A 21072-nucleotide genomic window follows, 5' to 3' on the forward strand; every position below is an offset into this window, starting at 1 on the left:
GGGGGGTTGACCGGAGAGAGGGGTGGGTGATCGAGGATCGGGATGAAAAAATAAAAATTTGAAGTTGAAATTATTTTTTAAAAACAAACTTAATTTTTTTTCTTTTTGAAGGGGGTTGAGGGCTGATAGGGAGGTTGATGGGGCGGGGGGCGAGGGTAGTGGGTGGAGGGGGGTAAAAAAATAAAAAATTGAAATTAGAAATATCTTTTAAAAACAATTTTTAATATTTTTTTGGGAGGGGATGGGGGTAGGGGTGAGGGTGGGGTAAAAAAATTGAATTTAAAAACAAGCTTTAAAATTATTATTTTTTTTTGGGGGGGGGGGTTGGTTGGGGGTGGTTTGAGGGTAGGGACAAAATAAATTGATTTTTTCAACAAAAAAATAATTGTAATTTGAAGTTGGAAGAGAGTTTTGGAAAATGTTTTCCTTAAGTTTAGAAGGGAAGTCATTTTCCTTAAATTTGAGGAAAATGAGTTGATTTGGAAAACATATTCCAAAACATTTAGCCCAACCAAACATGAGAAAATTGGAAAACATTTTCCGTTCATACCAAACACACCCTAAGTGCTTATTTGTTTCCCCTGTTGAATTGCAAAGAAAGCACCTGGGAACAGTTGCCCTCCTTTTCTCTGGAGTACTTCTTGAGTTAAGCAAGCTCTTCTCATAACTAACCAAGTGAAGCAATTCACTTTGGTTGGAGTCAGACCCTTCCATATGCTATTCCAAATGTATAGAAAACACCACCCCCACTCTCCTATATGCATTATTACCAGTGAAATCCCCATCTTTAGTATGTCTCCAGATGGCCCTATTTGGTGCATCTGTTATGATGTGGTAACCGCCCAGCATCTCCAACAATGAGGCCACCCTCCCCACTTCCCAATCATTTAGTAATCTCCTGAAGGAGAGGTCTCAACCCTGTTTTGTCCAACATTCACCTACTCTGGCATCAGGATTGTTGCAGATTGAGAGAAGATCTGGTAAAACCTCACACAGAGGGATCAATCCAGCATTCTCTCCAATATTTATTCTTGTTGCCATTACTTACTTTGAGTACCGGATTTTCCTCCATTAAAGTCCATAGGGATCTCTTTATCAAAAAAAGTCCATAGGGATCTATCTGATTGTTCTCCATACCCCTAGCCCATAAGGTTTTCGAGACCATCTCTGAGCACCAAGGATTGAGCTCACCATATTTTTCCATAATCACTTCCTTCCAAAGAGCTCTTTCCTCGTTAATGTATCTCCACAACCACTTCATTAGCAAACTTTTGTTCTGTACTTACAAATTCTTGTCCCCAGACCTCCTTTTTCTTTGCTGAGCATTACTGTATCCCGCTTCCCGGAAAAGCACCCTTTGTTTTCTTTGCCTCCTTTCCATAGGAATTCCTTTTAAGTTTGTCAAACGATCCCATCCCATAACTCCAAAGCTTTGTGTTTGCTCCCTGGAGGCATTCCCAAGTAGGTTGTAGGGAATTCTTCTATTCTGCACCCAATAATGCTTGCCAGTCCCTGAATCTACGGCACATCCTTGACAGGTATGGAGCTACTTTTGCTACAACCCTTAGCCCCGCTACTGCTTCAAAGAGGACCAGTATCAGTCTGATCTGATGTAGGCCACCTGTTCTGCTTCCGGTTCACATAAGATGATGGTATCATCTGCATGCAGCAGATGACTAATCTCTTTTGTTCCTACTGGTCTGTCTCCCATCTGAAAACCCCTTATCCATCTGTTATGTGTTCCTACTCTCATCAAGCTGTCAGCCTTCCATAGCCAGGATAAACAGGAAAGGAGACGGGGGGTCTCCTTGCCTCAATCCCTTTTCTTATGTCAAACCCCCCACTGGTTCTCGATTTACAAGAACAGAGAACCTGACAGTTTTATATAGAATTTAATCAATTTCAACCAGTGGGAATTTGAACATAATTTATTATGGGAATTTTTTACCATCCTCACAGAGGTGGACCTACTTATATAGGTGCACGTGCATCTGTTAACTTTGAAAAAAATTATGTATATATATGTATATATGCTTTGAGGAACAGATATATATAACTGTACACTCGTACAAGCAGAATTGCACTTTGGGGCGTTGGTTGAAGCTGCTGCGTCTACACATGTGACCCAATATCTATCTTGGAATAGCACAGTTTTGTTTTTATTTTTTCTTTTTAATTTAAAGGGCTATAATAACAATAAAAGTGATGCAAACTTTACCATTCTCAAAAAAAAAAAACAATAAAAGTGATGCATACGGGGGATTCGAACCTCCAATCAACATGTATCTTCACCACACCCTTGACCACGGAGCTATCGTAATCAACTGTTACAACAAAGCTAAAATACAAGTACTTATTAGCTTAGAACTCATATTTGACCTATATATTTATATTTTCGCTACTGTTCACATCAATCGGTCACAATATTATCCCTCAATAATCATTGAAAGTTTTGCTAGTGCCTACGTTAAGATATGGTGTCCTCGTGGTCTTCAATTCTTGGGTTCGCCTTTGCATCCTCACCAATCTATAAATATAGCAAAAATGAGATCGATCCTGTGAGCAAAATAAAGAATTCTTTTTTTGTTTAAGTAAAGGTAAATGTTTCATTCACACAAAGAATCCAGGCACTAAGTTGGTGGTGGACAGTACAAAAGAAGGCGGAAAGCCCTGTACAACATCAATGTCTATCATGTTGCTTCCTTCATATATATACACTGACCAAAAGTCCTAAACAACTATATTTTTATCATAAGCATCACTGTAGCCTTATCCTCAAAGCTTCTACTGTTTTCTTTTCTTCCATAACATCCAAACTACAGAGACTGGAGTGGTTCTCCCAATTTTCCTTAGTCTCTTTGTCTCCCTTGTAGTGCTACCAGCAAGAAAAGAGGTCCTTTATTGACCATGGCCTTACCAATGCCAACTACTCACCAAATGCTTAGGAATAACCACCATAATTGTCTAGCAACAGCGCAATGAGGACAAATTGCTGTTGTTTCCTTTTCCCTACCAGACATAGCATCTACTGCCATATAGCCGAATCTCTTTGACATTCATAGTGAGTTAATCCTGCAGAAAGCAGTATCTCGTCTTTATTTGCTTATATGGTGTTGTGATATAAGAATCTTTTTTTGCTTGTTTTTTAAACTTTAATGTAGTGCACTGAGCTGTTGTGATATAGTTTATATAACTTTAAAGGTACTTGAGATTGATCATTATCTTGTCTCATTATGTTTCTCCTGCCTCCATTTAAGAAGTGAAGGCTGGTGGTGGCTTTTGGGTCTGTCTGGTTAGACTTGTGAAACTGATTTTGATTATCTATACCTGTATTTAACAATCAATTTCCTTTTTTATTTTTATGGTTGATAACCTAACCAAATATTGATTGTAACTAATGTACCGGTGTTAATGAAAAGGAGAAGGGAATAAATCAGGTGAAATATTCCAATTATAGGCTATACCTTCTTTTTTCCTTTCCTCTTGTCAATTATTAAGGTTGATAAGTGTTAAGTTTCTCACATGTACATTTTATTTCTTGTAGCCTGTTTCGAGCAAGGGAAAGCCTTCTAAGCTGCTCAAAAGAAAGCATCAAATTAGTACTTTATACTTCGATATGAAACAAAAAGAGATGGAGCTGTCAGAACGACGGGCCAAGGGGATGCAAACAAAAGCTCAAACTCAGGGAAAGTATGGTTGGTGACAGTTTTATGGTTTTCGAGGACATGGTGAATGAGCAACTTCCCTTTGTTTGGTAATCAAATTTTAAATGTCGTCGATAGTGGCTTTGAAAGCATTGTAGTGCAATATTTGTGCAATTTCCTAGTAATAAGTAGTGTCAATACTGATGGTTCCTTGTAATGATATACTGTACGATGAAGGCAAATTGTTGATTACATCTGTGATAGTCCGTGTAAGAGAGATTTCTATACTTATTTGATGGAAGGTTCAACCAGGTTGCACAACCTCAAATGACAGAAACCTTGAATAACTTAGTTGTCTTTAGGGAAGAAACCTTTCCATATTAGGGTGTGTTTGGTACGAACGAAAACATGACAATGTTTTTCAATTGTCCCATGTTTGATGGCTTAAATGTTTTCCAAATCGACTCATTTTTCTCAAATTTAAGGAAAGTGACTTCCCTTCAAAAATTAAGGAGAACATCTTTCAAAATATTATTTCATCATTCAATATTTTTTTTTTCTTATCCTACCTCGTGTACCTAGGGGCTGAGCCCCACCTTATTGTTAGGGGTTTTCCCATTCAGCCGAAAATTATATTATTTATACATGGTTAAAATAATATTTTAGGTATATAAGTAGATGTCGAATCCCCTTTTGCTACTTTGTGTGTCTATTTCTTTAGATTTTGAACCCTCTTATTGAAAATTTTGGCTCCGCCATTGTTCGTACCCCGTACCTAACCTTCCTCGTCAAAAAAATATATTTATTTTTAAATTTTTAGATATATTTTTGCCCCCTACCCCAAAACAAACCCCCCTCCCCTAACAAAAAATATTTCAACTTTTTTAAAAAATTCATTTTTACGCCACGCATCCCCCTCCCCCCCCCGGCCACCACTAAGTCAATTTTTTTTATTTTACGTCACCCCCACCCTTACCCTCCCACTAGTCCCACCTAAGCCAGCCCGTCAATTTTTTTTTTAAAGAAAATGTTTTTGGAAAATAATTTAAATTTTAAAAAAATTCATTTTTCACGCCACCCCTAGCCCCCCCTACACTGCCACCCCCGTCAAATATATCTATTTTTAAAAATTATTTTTGGAAAATATTTCAAATTTTAAAAATCATTTTTACGCCACCCCCACTTTTTGAAAAATATATTCCTCGGTCGAAAGTCTGGGTCAGGTCCTGGGTCAGATCTCTTGGTCGAATTTTGGAACGGTCATCAGGGTCTTGTCTTAGTTCGGGCGTCATGGTGATCACTTATCAGGGTTGATTTTCGGATCCGAAAGTATTTTCCTAAAGTGTATTTTCTAGTCTCAAGTCAAAAATAAAAAATATTTGTTGGAAAATATTTTTCATTCACCAACCAAACATTAAAAAAATATTTTCAAGAAAAATTTTTCTACTGACCAACCAAACATGAGAAAATAAGTTAGAAATTCATTTTTTTTCCAAGAAAACCTTTTATAGGAATTCACTTTAGAGGATTAAAGAAGGATTTCACTTCATAGATTTTGAGAAGAACAAATATTGAATTCATAGAGATGTTAAGCTGATATTTATACATATCCATCTGCTTTTAACCTAGCTCTAGAATGTAACTAACCTCTTAACAACTTTCTTAATAGACTAACTACCTCCTAACTGTAATCTTGAAGTGTATTGTCTGAATCTTTTCCTTGAGGTCTATCAATAATCCCCTTTATGCTTGGAGGAGCAAATATGTTTAGGACTCCTACCTTGGATAATAAAAATTCATGTTGAACTCTATTTAGGCCTTTGGTTAGGACATCAGCAGGCTGACTCTGAGTCGGTACATAACTGATGTTAATTAATCCTTCTTGTCACTACACCATTTTAGGTCTACAGCCACACTAAATCTGGACAACACTTGTAAAATATTGCCTAAAATAGTTTTGGGGACACTTTTAAAGTGTAGCCCATATTTTTAACTTTTGGCTTCAATAATATTGACAACACTTCTAAAGTGTACTCTTTAAAGGTATAGACTACACTTTATAAGCGTTGTTAGAGTATGATATAATTGGGAATGACTATTTACATATATGGCAACACTTTTAAAGTGTCCTATTTTTATAATTGTAAAAACAACACATTGCAAATGTTGCCTTAGGATTTTCACTAAAATATTATATTCCCTCCAACATTTTTAACTCTCCCTCCAATTTTTATTGGGCAAAAAAAAAACAATTAATAAAACATAATTTTTCTTTTCCCCCAAATCAGAAAAAATAGGTAAAAATTTCTATCTTTAAAAGCCTAAATTTATGGCTTCTGGATTTATTGTTTGCGTTGTTGATACGATTTTTGTTGATTTTTGGGATTCTAGGTCATAGTTGTATTACCCAAATTTTGAAGGGTTTCTATTTTATCAGGTAAACCTCGATAAACTTTTGTATCCTATAAGTAATCTCGTTCTATACTCGAAGTCGTATGAATAGACTCTGTTGTTGCTTTCTTTAATGAGTTGCAATTTCTGAGGCCTTCAGCTAGCTATTACGTTCTTGTCTTCATCAATTTCAGTGATCTGCTAACATCTTCCATCTTTAACTCAATCATGTATTTCATCTCTCTTTGTGATTCTCCATGTTGCTGAGGTCTGGTATTTCGGATTGAGTTGTAATTTGTATTGCCTTGTCCCTGTATTGTGTTTATTATGCATCAATTCTTGTATTATTTTGTTTATGTCTTGTGAACATGCAAATTGTGCAAGTGGTTAGTAAAAGTACATCCTCCAAGTTCACTATTTACTATTCTGCTTTAAAGTTTGTGTTCCCGGTAACTGCAGATGTGTTGTATCTCAAATTGAATATAGAAGTTTGAAAAGAACTTGAAACACTGAAGCTATAGGAATATCAAAGTTTTAGGAAGTTAGTTGGAGTTTGATGTTGAACCGAGTAAAATGGTCCATTTTAGATTTTATCATATGTTTCTCTAACACCTCATATTGTACATGTATATAATTTATCATTGATACATTATATAGTAATTACATGTACATAATTTGTCATTGATATTTTCTAAAGCTTCTGAGAAAGGTAAAATTCACATTTCAGTTGATTGAAATGATCCAGAATAGTCTACATGGAAATGGCTTAGTGGTTAAGACTTAGGAGTAACAACATGGAGATCAGTGGTTGAAATCTTTATTACTACACTGAGTGTGAGCCTTTCTATTCCAATCTTGGTGGGTACAATTACCCGATACATGTGCTTGTGTGCTGTAACAAACTACAGTTGGATTAGTCAATGTGAATACAAGCTCGCTCAACATCTTTTCAATAAGAACAACAAAATATATAAACCAGAAATTCTCCATGATATTTTAATAAATTCCTGAGTCAAATTATGTTATCTAGCACATACGGGACTTCTGTCTTTGAATAAATTATTTAGAGGCATCTCTTCTTTCTTCATCAATGTGAAACAACCTCTAATTGTCTGGCACATTGAAACCATCCTTTCACATGTTATGTTTTTTGAGTTTTGTTTGTTTTTTGAGTTATGTAATCTGCTTTAATTGATTTCTACCTCAGATCTCGAGTGCATTTTCACTATAATCTGCAACCTTGTCAAGAAATCTGAGAGTTAGGACCAAGTACACGAGATGTCAGAGCTCATATCCATTACACTCTCTCAACAACCAAGTGATAAGCCTGCATTTCGCTTAAAAATGTATCATGTCTTGAAATTAATCACTTTAATTCCTGGAGTTTTTTGTTTCTAGTGTCACTGTGCGCTTTATTCCTCCTCTCACTTCAGCTTGTTCAATCTCTACAACCTATTGGAGAATCCCTATAGCCGTTTCTTTGTGTACATGAAAGCCCTTAATTTGGCCATAAATGGAAAAGTCGTTGAACATATCTTGCCATCTTTCAAAAAGATAGATAGCTTCTTGAAAGAGTGGAATCTTGGAGTCAAAGATGATATGGGGCTCTTCCTTAAGATCTCAAACATTATGAAGAAAACCAAGGGGTAAGAGTGAATGACTTGTATTTTCTGGAGTGCTTACAATTTTTGCATTCTTCTCTGACTCCCATCTATATTTGCAGCTCTGCAAAAGAGTCTTTCAAGTTTCTTATACAATATTTGGGAGCTTTCTTGGATGAACATGCTTCTGTCATAAATGAAAAGGAAGAAGCTCTCCATGCAATTATTGCCTTTGTCAAGGCACCTGACATGTTTCAGGTATATCTATGTTCAACAGAACTCTGAAGTTGAATTGCTTGCATAGAAAGGCAACTCTTTTCTAATTCGAACAATCTACTGTTTTTCGTTTAGATTTTGAATTGCCAAATGCTTTCTTTTCCCATGGTCTGTCAGTATATTGTAGAGCATTTTTTTTGGTGCATTGGATATGTTCCATTGCTAGCATGTAATTGTATAGGTGCATCAAATTAAACTCTTGTATTAGAGTTACCTGATACCTGATGTTGGTGGGAGGTGACATGTATACTATGGAACTAGTTTGAGAGCATGAAAGCTGGCCCAAACACCAAGGTTATCCAAAAAAAGACTCTACTATAGTACGACATGGTTGCCTCCCTCGTCACCGTTGATCTGAGTGATTTGCTAGGTAGCTGAAATTAAGCAACCAACATCATACACATGTGTGGTATGATTTTTACTATTTTGGGTACACTACTTGCCATATTTACTCTTGGCTTTTAATATGGTAGTGTGGCTTGCTAGATATGCCTGCTATAGGTCAATTGGAGAAAGATGCTAAACATGCTCTAGCATATCATGAGGTTAGTGTTGTAGGAGGTTAGATGATTATATGAATTTCTAGGAGGCAAATTCAGAATTATTAAAAACATGTGGTCAGTACTTGCATTTCTGCTAAATGGAATTTTGTTGTATTTTATGAGTGAACCCTTGAATTTATAATGGTGCCCTTGGCCTGATTCTTCTGGTTAATGCTGCAGGACTTCTCCATGAAGATTGTGTAGAAAAAATGCGATTATTGACCTTGGTAGATCTTGTCAAGACAAAAACTGGTCAAATTCCTTATTCCATGATCAAAGCCACATTGAACGTACATTTATTGTCCATGTCTTGTAGTTTGTATTTGTGCTCCACAGTTTGGTCGTACCATTGGTCTTTTGCTCTTTGCTGATTGATGATATTGAGGTGGAATCGTGGGTTGTTAAGGTAATTTCAGCTATGTTACTTAGCTGCAAGATATATCAAATGAACCAAGTAATAACTGTGAGGTGTGCTTTCTGTGGAGGTCGTCCTTTATTATCACTGCCTCTGCTTTGGTTGTATAAGTTTAGCTCTGGTTAGTTAAGCTTTTATTGGTTATTATTCGTAACTTTTTTCTTTTCCTTTGAATGGATGTTGTGCAGACAATGTACAGAGCATGTATTTGGGACAAATCAGTGGCAATTGCTTCGAGCGAAGCTTGTGACCTGGAAAGTAAGTCACATTCTTCTTAAACTCTATTCATATAGTCAATTTGGGTTCTAAGAGCGGGTGTGGCTAGTTACCATGATTCTTGTTGCTGCTCTGCCAGAGCCTCTAGACACATAGTGATGCGACACATATTCATGTTATCCTCCTACTTCATCTAGTTAGATATCCTTGACCTCCAATTCTCAGTTATAATGATTATTGTGCTCTCCGCATATGATTAATGTTGATGAGTATAAACTGTTTGCAGGGAAATATTTCAGGTGTTATTAGTACAATTTATGCTAACAAGATAGTTGAAGATAGCACAAGAACAATGCAAGGATTAGTGATCTGCTGAAGGTTCTTTTTGTTTATTATATGCCGAAATCATCTTCTTTAATTTTTTGGGAGACTGGATTAATTATTGCCCATCTAGAGTCATCTCTTTCAAGCAGAAATTTTGACATTATTCTTTCTGCCCCAAATTTTCTCAGAGTTTCATTATATACAACTTATAAACCCATTCATATGACACTTTTAGATAAATTATATACATGTAATTAAAATATCAATTTAGATATAATTGTATTAGGATGAACTTCTGTGAATTTTACCTTTCTCAGAAGCTTTAGAAAGTAGTTCCAGTATCTTTAAAGACCAGGAATTTGACTCTTGCACTACTAGACTTTTTGCCTCCATATTTTGCATATCACATGTTCTTCCACAAGTTCCAACATATGATAATAGAGAGAGTTTGAAGAATAAGTTTATGAACCTCAGAATTAGATTAAATACTCCACCACTCTATCAATGTATTTCTTAGAGGAATGTGTCAGTGAGTAATGCCCAGGGAACCTGAAAAGAATTCTTAGATATAATTGGCAAAGTGCCCAGACACAAAGATGTGATCAATGGAATCAGTTCCAGGTCTGCTACAATAAGAACAATCTGCAGGTTCTCTTCCAAAAGTAACAATTGTCTCCTTCTTGCAATTGCAATTTGGTGTTAAGAATAAGGGGAATTAGCAGTGGTGGGACATGTTGCCTCAAACAAAATTTCATTCCATTGCCCTTCTCTGATAAAATGTGACACAGTGGGTTGATCTACTGTTGATGAACTTATTACATGTTTGGGATGCATTGTTCTTATTACATATGGTTCTACTTTGTACATGTTTGTGATGCATTTGTATGTTTGCCTACTGTTTTCTCCCATATTTTATCATTCATATTTGGGTCTGCTTTGTACATGTTTGGGATCATTTAACTATTTGCCTACTGTTTTCTCCCATATTTATTTTATCATTCATATTTTCCTACTGTGACAGTCTTAGAATACCTGCCCTACTGTTTTCTCCCAGATTTTATAGTTTTTGTACATGTTTGAGGATCATTTAACTGTGAAGGGTCTGGGAATTGAACAATGACTAGTGAGCATATGAAATACATGATTCTCTAACTTATAGTTTAATTTTGAATGTGCAGGATAATGCTACTGATTGAATTTGATGAATAGAGGACAGAAGTAAACTCGATCTATTGTCGTGAGCGATAAAGAGTTTTTGTACTATTATCATAAATGTTATTTGAATACATTTGGTTTTGTGGAATGTATTGCTAGTAGAGATCTTTAAGCAATTGCTTTCTATATGTATGGGACAAGTTCTCGAAGTTTATTTAATTTGAAATATATACTTCCAAATTATTTATAAGCTAATTTTGTGCTTTATATCACTTATATAAATTTAATTGTGATTATTGATTATATGCAAACTAAATTTTATTGCAAGTGTGGCTACAAAAATTCTACACAGCATTGAAACACTTCGAAAGTGTGGCTTATTGTTTATAAATTTTGTGTTGTACATAAGAAAAGTTACATTTTATAAGTGTTGTTGTAGGTGAGATATAAAAGGCTACACTTTTAAAGTGTAACCAATAACAACACAAAGGTAACACTTTTAAGTGTAGTATAATAAGATAAAAGTGTTGCTAATGAAATACTCCAAAGCGTGACCTTTATACCTCTTTGGCCACACTTTTTAAGTGTTGCTGCTTTGGCGATACTTCAAAAGTGTGGTCTAATATCAAAGGTTACGCTTCTTTAGGCCACCCCCTAAAAAGTGTTGCTTAAAGTCAAAAAGTGTGGCCTTTTATCAGAGGCTACACTTTTTGCTAGTTTAGGCTACACTTTACCGGGGTGGCCGTAGGCGTAACATGGTGTAGTGTGTAGCTTCTCTCTGATGAAGTGACAATCTATTTCAATATGTTTGGTGCGTTCATGATAGATTGAATTAGCTGCTAATTGAATGACAGACTTGCTATCACTATATATGTTCACTGGGAGAGTTATTTCAACATCTAAGTACTCCGGCAGTCCTACCAACCAAACTAATTCAGCTACAGTGGATGCCAAACTCTTATTCTCAGTTTCAGCTGAGCTTCTTGATATTGTTGTTTGTTTCTTAGCCTTCAAGGACACCATAGATTCTCCAAGTTTAATTATAAAGCCAATTACAGACCTTCTTGTAATAGGGCATGCTACCCAATGTGCATCATAGTAGGCTGTTATTTCAGTGCTTGAGTTGCTAGACAATAAAATACCCTGACCTGGTTGTTTTTTGATGTACTAGACAACTCTTGGTGCAACATCCATGTGAGATATTTTACGTTGTTGTAAGACCTGACTTAAAGTTTGGACACTAAATGAAATGTCAGGCCTAGTCATGTTCAGATATAGTAGCTTTCCAATTAACTTTTGATAGGCATTTTGATCTACAAGTGTCACGACCCAGAGGTATCCCCTTGACGTAACATGACATACAAGACCCCGAGAGGCCTCATATAAGCCACTTAACATTCATAGTCAAGATAATAGAAAATCGGCAAGATTTAAAACATTTTCAACAATACCAAAGTCTTTAATTGCAAAGCGGAAGTCTAATACACTTGTTTCAAAACCATCTAATACAATAGAATCCTTGGGACACATTCCATACAACAATGTTCAAAACTAGAAAGGAAAAGAACATAAGAGAAATGGTGGCCAAATCCTCGAAAGCTAGTAGGACTCACCAATCTTCAACCTTGCCTCTGCTATAGATCCTAGCAACGGGGATGAGAGTCGAGAACGCCGGACCCATCATTTGGATAAGAAATGTAGGCAAGAATATGCGTTAGTACAAGAATGTACTAAATATGTTAGCTTGCATAAACATCAACATAAACATAAAAGTTAGACAATATAAGTCATAAGCATAATCAATGCACATAATAGATCATTTCAACATATAAGGAATACTTCTTAAAGTAACCTGAATTCATACTTAGCCAAGCATGGGTAATCCGCACTAGTCTTACTCATCATAGAAGGCAAACTCAAGCAATTATCCAAGCTCGTCACCTATCATAACATGTTCATAACTTATCTTTTATAGACACGGGGAATCGCCTCTTGCCTTCCTATAAAGGCTCATGGGTATTCGCCTCTTGCCTTACATAAAGGATCATGGATAGTTGCCTCTAGTCCCATTACTTAGGATCATGGGTACTAGGCTCCATGTCCAACATCATGTGACACGGGTACTCGACTCCATGTCTAGCTATAAGGATTATGGGTACTCGCTTCCATGTCTAGATATAAGGATCATAGGTACTTGCCTCCATATCCATCATCATCATAGGAACGTGGGTAGTCGCCTCTTGTTCAACTTCATGGAATAAGGGTAGTCGCCTCTTATTCTATTATAAGGAATAAGGGTAATCACCTCATATCCTTCACATTTAGAGGTCATGGGTAATCGCCTCCAGCCTCATTAATTCTTAGTCTTTAACTTAGATTCATTTTAGGTGACCACTAATTTCAACCTAGAATCATTCAATGTGAGAAAGCCTTTCACATTCATACCTAAGAGAATCAAGTGGGGAACTATCCCTTCCACAATAATTACATCAATAATCAACAATTCATAACATATGCTTTACTCTTAAAGCAATACCTATCATAATCATCATATATGATTCATTCTCAAAGCAATACCTATCATAATCATCATATATCCTTCACTCTCAAAGCAATTCATAATGTACCTTATTTATCCTATACAAATACACCGAAATCCATAAATTCTTGTTTCACGGATCAAAACCCATTTATATTTATTCATCTTAGAAACATGGGTACATATAGATTCATCCTAAAAAACATGTAATACAATCAATTCATTCATAAACTATCATAATCCACTCAATTGGATCAACATTCATCAAGACCCACCACTTAGAAGAAAACCCTAACTCAAATTGGGGAATTTCTACTTTTCAATTGGGGAATCTTAGGGGTTCCATGGATGTAAGGATTCCATGGTTGAATAAATCTATCATAACTTGGTATCAAAGCCCACCAATGATTGGAGAATGGAGAATGGAGACTTGACCTTGAGCCCTAGCTTCAATCTTCTTCTTCTTCAAGTTCTAGAGAGAGAAATATTTGGAGAGGAAGAACTTTGATTTTCCTTTGGGGTTTGAGAATAATGACTTGAATGGGTGAGTTTTAGGGTTAAAATCACTTATATAGGGGTCCTAGTCTTGGGTAAAATGACATATATTTAATACAATTAAATCTGGAAAAGACCCATAAACCCGTGAACTTAAAACTGACGCACCACTTTCACGGACAACCTCACGAGCCGTCAAGGACTTCACGGCCCATTGTCGTGGCCGTGGTCCTTGACCAGTGGCCTGGTTTGCCACCCCTTAACTCTCTATCCCTTCACGACCCTCTCCACGACCCGTAGTGTCCTTCACGAGCTGTCAAGTGGCTCGTGAGAGGGTCTCACTTTGGGCAGTCTTTTAGGAGCTCACTGGCAAGAACTTCACGGGCACCACCACGAGCCGTGGTGCCCTTCACGGGGCGTTATGTTGCTCGTGGGAGGTGACCTTCCCTTGGCTAGCTTTTGTGATAACCACGGGAAGCACCACGTCTCGTGGTGCCCTTCACGACCCGTGTGGGTCCACATGACGGTTGCCAAGCTAAATTCTTTAGCTCATCACTTGACACTTAGCCCCTTCCTTAGACTACTAGATTCCGAGGTGTTACGTTATATCCCCCTTGGGAACATTTGTCCTCGAATGGAATTCTAGACACCTCATGAAAGAAAAGACTCAATACTAGCAGCCTATTATGTGTGCAATCTCATAAATGCACGTATCGAGGAGGAAACATCGACTTTAAGCTAAACATACTCAATGCATCATAAGGAAAGGCAGGAACTAGACCTAGCAACCCAATATGCATGAAATTTTAAGATTACTCATATTCAAGGAGGAACTACCATCTCCAAGCTAAAATCATGCTCAACATCATCTCATGGAGCCTGTACGCAATTCATACTCAAAAGCATATATCCAAGGAGGAAATATCAACTCCAACCTAAAGCATGTTCAACAATTTATCACATGAAGTCTATAGGCAACTCATACTCAATGCACAACAACATGAGGAAAATCAATCACATAAACTCATTTTCTTTCAAAATTTAAGTTTTTCATGAACATGCTTAAAATAAGGAAATCATGGGAATATCTAAAACACATGACACCACAACAAAGAGTAAACCATGAGGAACTCATTACCTCAAGCTAGACTAGGAGTAGAAGTAAAAAGATAAGGATGTCGGGACATCATATCATCCTCGGCCTCCCAAGTAGCACCCTCAACTAAATGATTCCTCCACAGCACTTTCGCAGAAGCAACTTCCTTGTTTCTTAACTTCTTAATGTTCCGGTCTAAAATCTCTACAGAAATTCTGCATAGGAAAGATTTTCATCAACTCCTAAACCTTCTAAAGGAACTATAGATGTCGAATCTCCAACACACTTTTTCAACATAGAGACTTGGAAAACCAGATGCACCGATGCCAAATCATTCGGCAACTCAAGCTCATAAGCAACCTTACCAACACGTCTCAAAATCTGATATGGGCCTACATAACGGGGACTAAGCTTCCCTTTCTTACCAATACTCATTACACCCTTCATGGGTGGGATTTTCAAGTAATCCCAATTATGAACATCAAATTCAAGATCTCTTCTTCTAACATCAACATATGACTTTTGTTGACTTTAGGCTGTTCTCATCCTTTCTTTAATAAGTCAGACTTTCTCCAAAGCCTCATGAACCATCTCGTGTCCTATCAAGGCAACTTCACCCACCTGAAACCAGCCTAAAGAATATCTACACCTCCTACCATAAAGAGCCTCAAATGGAGCCATACCAATACTCGAATGGTAACCATTATTATAAGCAATCTCAATCAAAGGCAAGTGATCATCCCAATTTCCCTTGAATTAGATGACACACGCTCTCAACATATCTTCCAAAGTTTGGATAGTATGCTCCACTTTCCCATCGGTTTGTGGATGAAAATCCATGTTAAGCTTAACTTTAGTGCCAAGACCCTTTTCTTTGAAAAGACTTCCAAAACTGAGAAGTAAACTGAGTACCTCTATCGGAGATAATGGACAAGGGCATTCCATGCAATCTTACCATTTCCCTCAAATAAAACTTAGCATAATCTTCCGCCAAATAAGAAACTTTGACGGGAATGAAATGAGCCAATTTCGTCATTTGGTCTACTATAACCCAAATCGAATCATATAGTCGCTAAGTACGAGGCAAACCAACTATAAAGTCTGTAGTAAAATCTTCCCACTTCCAAGTAGGAATACTAATGTCTTGGGATAAATTTCCCGGTTTCTGATGTTCAACTTTCACTTGTTGGCAATTCAGACACTTAGCCACAAATTCTGCAATATCCTTCTTCATCCCATTCCACCAATAGACCTCCCGCAAATCATGGTACATCTTGGTGGCTCCTGGGTGTCATGACCTATGGGTACCCCCAAGATGTAACAAGGCGTATAAGACCTCAAGAGGCCTCATACAAGCCACTTAGCAAATCATAACATAAAGTAATAGAAATGAGCGGAAATTTAAAACTTTTCAATACAAGCAAAGTATTTATAAAACGAAGCGGAAGTCTAAAAACATTGTCGCAAACCATCTAAACATCAAGAATACAATCTTGGGACACATCCCATACAATAGTCCAAGACATAAAAGAAAAACATAAAAGAAAATGGTGATCACATCCTCGAATCCAATAAGGACTCACCAATCTTCACTTCCTTTAGCTACTATGATCCTTGCCACGAGTGTCAATGTCGCCGAAATCTACATTTGAGAAGAATGTAGGCAAAGTATGCATTGGTACGATCAAGTACTGGATATGATAGCTATCATAAACAACATAAACATCATGGCTAGTCAATACAACCCATAAGTATAATCAATGCACATAAATCAATCATCATAATAAGAAATGAATACTTCTCAAGCAACCTTACTCATCCTTAGTCAAGACTTGGGCCATTCGCCTCTAGTCAAGCTTAACTCATGGAAGCCATCTCTAGCAACAATCCAAGTTATTCATTCTTTACATCATAGTCTCATTATTCATACTTACTTTTAAAGAGATGGAGATTCTCCTCTTGCCAAGATTATAAAGACTAATGGGTACTTGCCTCTTGCCTAAAGGCTAATGGGTACTTGTCGCTTGCCTTACTTGAAGATATAATGCGGGTACTCGCCTCAACACTATTCATCTTATGATGCGGGTACTCGCCTCCACATATTTCATCATATAATGCGGATACTCTCCTCCACATTAGTTCATATGGATCGCGGGTACTCTCCTCCATGTCCATTCATAATAATAAGAACGTGGGGACTCGCCTCTTGTTCAATTCTAAGGAGTAGGGGAATCGCCTCACATTCTTTCACATAGAGGTCAAGGGTAATCGCCGCTAGCCTCATCCATTACATAGTGTTTTAGTCTAGATTAATTTTAGGTGAGCAATCCTTTCAACCTAGAATCATTCATGCGAGAAAGCCTTTCACATTCATACATTCATAATTAGCAATTCATGTAGGACGCATCCCTTCCACCACAATAACATCAATTACTTAACAATTCATATCCTAAGCTTTACTCTCAAACCCGATATTTCATGATCACCATCTAAGATTCATTCTCAAGCAATTCGAATCATAATTCATCAATCCTATAAGGTGTCACGACCCGAGAGTACCCCCTAGTCGTAACATGGCGTATTCGACCCCGAAGGGGTCTTATACGAGCCACATAGTCATTCATTGCATTCAATAATGAAAATAGTGCGGAATAATAAAAAAAATTATTAACATCCACACATTTAAACTTCATTAAAACAACTTTAAAAACACACAGCGGAAGTCTAAGTCTCACATGGCCATCTTAGACACAGTCACAAAACATAAGTAGGGACAAGGCCCTTTACAATCAAAAGAAGTATATTAAGTCTATTACATGGACAAAAGAACTTAAAAGTCTTATCCTCGAATCCATGAGGACATACCAAGTCTTGGAGGAAAGCAATCCAACACTTCAAACTAGCTAGGAGGGATCACTTGCCGGAACCTACACTTATAGTAAAAATATGAAGAATATGGGTTAGTACACAAAATGTACTAAGTATGATGACCATGCAAAACATGCTTTAAAAGGGACATTTTGGTTAGAAACCATGCATTATGCCACTTTTTGAAGTACCATGAATAGTTGCATAAAAGACATACAATACAAGCATAAACATCAAGTAAGTCATAATATTACCTTTAAACAATTTCAACATGAAAACCTTTACCTTGGACCTTCACCTCAAGAAACCCTTATGCTATACCTCGTGCAATGTATGGATGGCGTCCCATACCACCATCCATACTAAGGCACCACATTAAGGTCACTTAAGGTAACTTATCATTCCTTTCTTTCACCTTTGCACCATATTCATACATAAGAGGTATATCATTAATTAAGACATGACAAGGGAAAATAACTCGTAATATAACCCAAGTATAGCATGCATCTCATATTAAGCATTTGAGAGCCAACATTCTTTAATAACCTCATTTAGGCCACAATTGTATCACATACATTAGGATTTAGAGAAACTCACTATGACCCTCTCCAAGCCTACTCGTGCAATGTATAGGTAGCATCCCATACTACTACCTACACTTTGTAGAACCTATCAAGAAACCATAATGAAATCTCGCATGATGGGAAGTAAGCGTTTAACCGACATAGACCATGAGAGCTTGTCATGGAATCCGGTGTCATAAGTCCCCACACCGTAAAGAGGTGGTCTACTTGCCTAAGGAAGACCGGTATATAGCTTAATGGATCCACTAGCTACCTATGCGGGCACATAGTTTATGGGATAAGGTAGACGATCATTGAAACTCATGCCTAACTATTGGGGGAGTTTCCATCTAACCAAATCCACTCGGTGCTTAGCCAACATTCCCATAGAATAGTTCGTTACATTGACATTATCACATATGAGAGGTGCCATTGGCCTACCAACTCCAAATTACATTTATTAACACGTGAAAGGGTGCTTTAAGCCTACCGTTTCAAGGTTCATTTAGGAAAGCTCATTAACTCCTCTTGAAAGGGTGCCATGGGCCTACCGGTTCAAGTCTCATCATTAACCTTCATGGAAAGGTGCCATAGGCCTACCGATTCCAAGGTTCATTATAAGCTCGTGTGGAAGGGTGCCACTAGCCTACCGATCCGAGGATTCAACAATCAACAATATAATCATTTATACAAGAAAATGATGCATAAGCCCTACCAATTCAAGGTATACTTTATATTGAAGAATCCTTCATATTCTATCATCAACATTCATGAGTGTCAAATTGAGAAATAATCTTTCAATAGCAACACCTTTACGTTCATAACATGATCACATTATCTTCATTGAATTCTCATTCATATAATGTCATGATAACACTCCAATTTCTCATACTATGCCTTTAAGGCCCTAAGCCTCACATACCCATACACCAACAATACACCATAAAATAAGCATGGGTAATGACATACTTCAACAATCTAAAGACCTTTAAACAAGTTTGATTCATATACATTCATTATCTAGCAACCCACTTCATAAAGGCATAAACTAGGAATAAAGAGAAATCATGGGTTCATGGAGTATTTTCATCTTAAATCGTCAATACAACAACAATATAACCATAAAGTGCCATTAGAAACCTTTTAAAACCATTTGGTGGAAGAACCCATGAGATTGAGTGAAAACCTAGATTTTTCATACTTGAAATAACTTTGGATTTGGCTCCTTGAATGGAAATTTAGACAAGGATCAAGACCACCATACCTTTGCTATGATCTCCCACGAAATTTGATGAAGAAAGCCTTGAATCCAAAGCCCTAGCTCCCACTTCTTCTTCTTCTTAATGGAGGATTGTAGAGAGGGAAATGTTTTAGGGATGGGAATTGAATTAATGGTATCTAGGAAATAATATATGTCCTTTGGAAGAATGGTCCAACACTTAGAAAAAAAATGAGGCGGGTGAACAGTAACCACGCCTACTGAAAATTGTCTTTTCCTGCCGAACAGATTTTACGAAAATGGGCATAACTTCTTCGTCCGAACTCCGAATGAGATGAAACGAAGTGCGTTAGGTAGCTAACTCAAAGGGCTTTCCATGGATATATTATTGGCCACCCAAATAATTTGTGTGCTAGGAGATATGACCCTCCAAAGTAGACCCTCGAAAAAGGCTTCACTTGGAAATTTCGGATTTTGATACGGTTGCTCTAAAATTTGGGTTAGACCCATTTCCCACTCAATTTGACCCCCTAAACAAGAATATGAAGTCGGATTTTCGAAAAACGAAACGGATCTTTTTATATACAGCTAAACAAGTTTCCGGTAACTTCCGAAGCACATTTTTAAGAACTTTTTGGGTCAAATTCAAATATAATCATTTCATTAAGCTATCGACTCCAAACTCACATGTGAGGCTCTAGTTTCACTCTATCATTTTCCGGGTCGTTACATAAGGATACATCTAAACCCACAAAGTTTCCTTTCATGGCATCAACCCAATTATACCAATTCTAGGTTAGAATCATGGCATAGGAATGGATACATGTAATTATACTAATTCTATCATAAACAATAATAATCCATTCAATTGGATCAACAATCAACATAACCCACAATATTGGAAGAAACCCTAACTAGAATTGGGAAATTCTTCATCAAATTGGGGGAATTATAGGGAACTCCATGGATGGAAGATGTCCATGGATAAAGAAATATCATACCTTGATCACAAATCCCTCACAAGCTTGAAAATTGGAGACTTGATCTTGATCTAGCTTCCTCTTCTTCCTTCTTCTTCCAACTTCTAGAGAGAATATTTGAGAGGATTTTCTTTTGGGATTTGAGAGGATGACTTGAATGTGGGGTTTTGGGGGTTAAAAATGTTTATATAGATGTCCTAGACTTAGGAAAAATGACACCACTTTGATTTAATTAAAATCGGAAAGACCCAATTGCCCCTAAAAATAACTGCCCGGCCACGACCGACGGACCGACGGTCCGTCCTGGTTGGCCGTGGTTCGTGGTCAGAATCTATGATTTTGGGGTCTCAACCTATGGACCCCAACCACATACCGTGGTCTGATCAATAGTCTGTTGGTCAGGACCTCAATTTAAGCTTGGGCAAGCCAACTACGGACTACACCTACGGTCCCTAGGCAGCCATCGTGGTTTGGTTGTTGCAGCACCTGAAAAGCTATAGTTTGACCTTTTTGATACGGGGTGTTACATTATCTCCCCTTGGGATAATTCATCCTCGAATGAGATACTAAGAACGTTTCTAGACAAAAGACTCAAGACTAGCAGCCCATCATGCATGCAACATATCAGAATGTGCACAACTAAGGAGGAAACATCAACTCCAATTCCAATCTACTTAATGCACCTTAAGGAGGTAGGAACTAAATCTAACAACCCAATATGCATGAAATTTTTAGATTTCATATATTT

General features: G+C 37.2%; 1 protein-coding gene and 1 pseudogene across 1 annotated transcript in view; both read left to right on the forward strand.

Moving 5' to 3' along the window:
- LOC125871918 (uncharacterized) overlaps nucleotides 1-3896 on the forward strand; it is a 9242-nt gene extending 5346 nt beyond the window's left edge. The window contains exon 2 of the mRNA XM_049552628.1: nucleotides 3545-3896. Within this exon, the coding sequence (XP_049408585.1) occupies nucleotides 3545-3703 (159 nt within the window). The 3' untranslated portion in view covers nucleotides 3704-3896. The remainder of the gene's footprint in view (nucleotides 1-3544) is intronic.
- Nucleotides 3897-6722: 2826 nt separating this feature from the next.
- On the forward strand, nucleotides 6723-9907 carry LOC125871935 (uncharacterized; annotated as a pseudogene).
- The last annotated feature ends 11165 nt before the right edge of the window (nucleotides 9908-21072 follow it).

The sequence above is a fragment of the Solanum stenotomum genome, chromosome 7 (genome assembly GCF_019186545.1).
Source record: "Solanum stenotomum isolate F172 chromosome 7, ASM1918654v1, whole genome shotgun sequence".
NCBI lineage: Eukaryota > Viridiplantae > Streptophyta > Magnoliopsida > Solanales > Solanaceae > Solanum > Solanum stenotomum.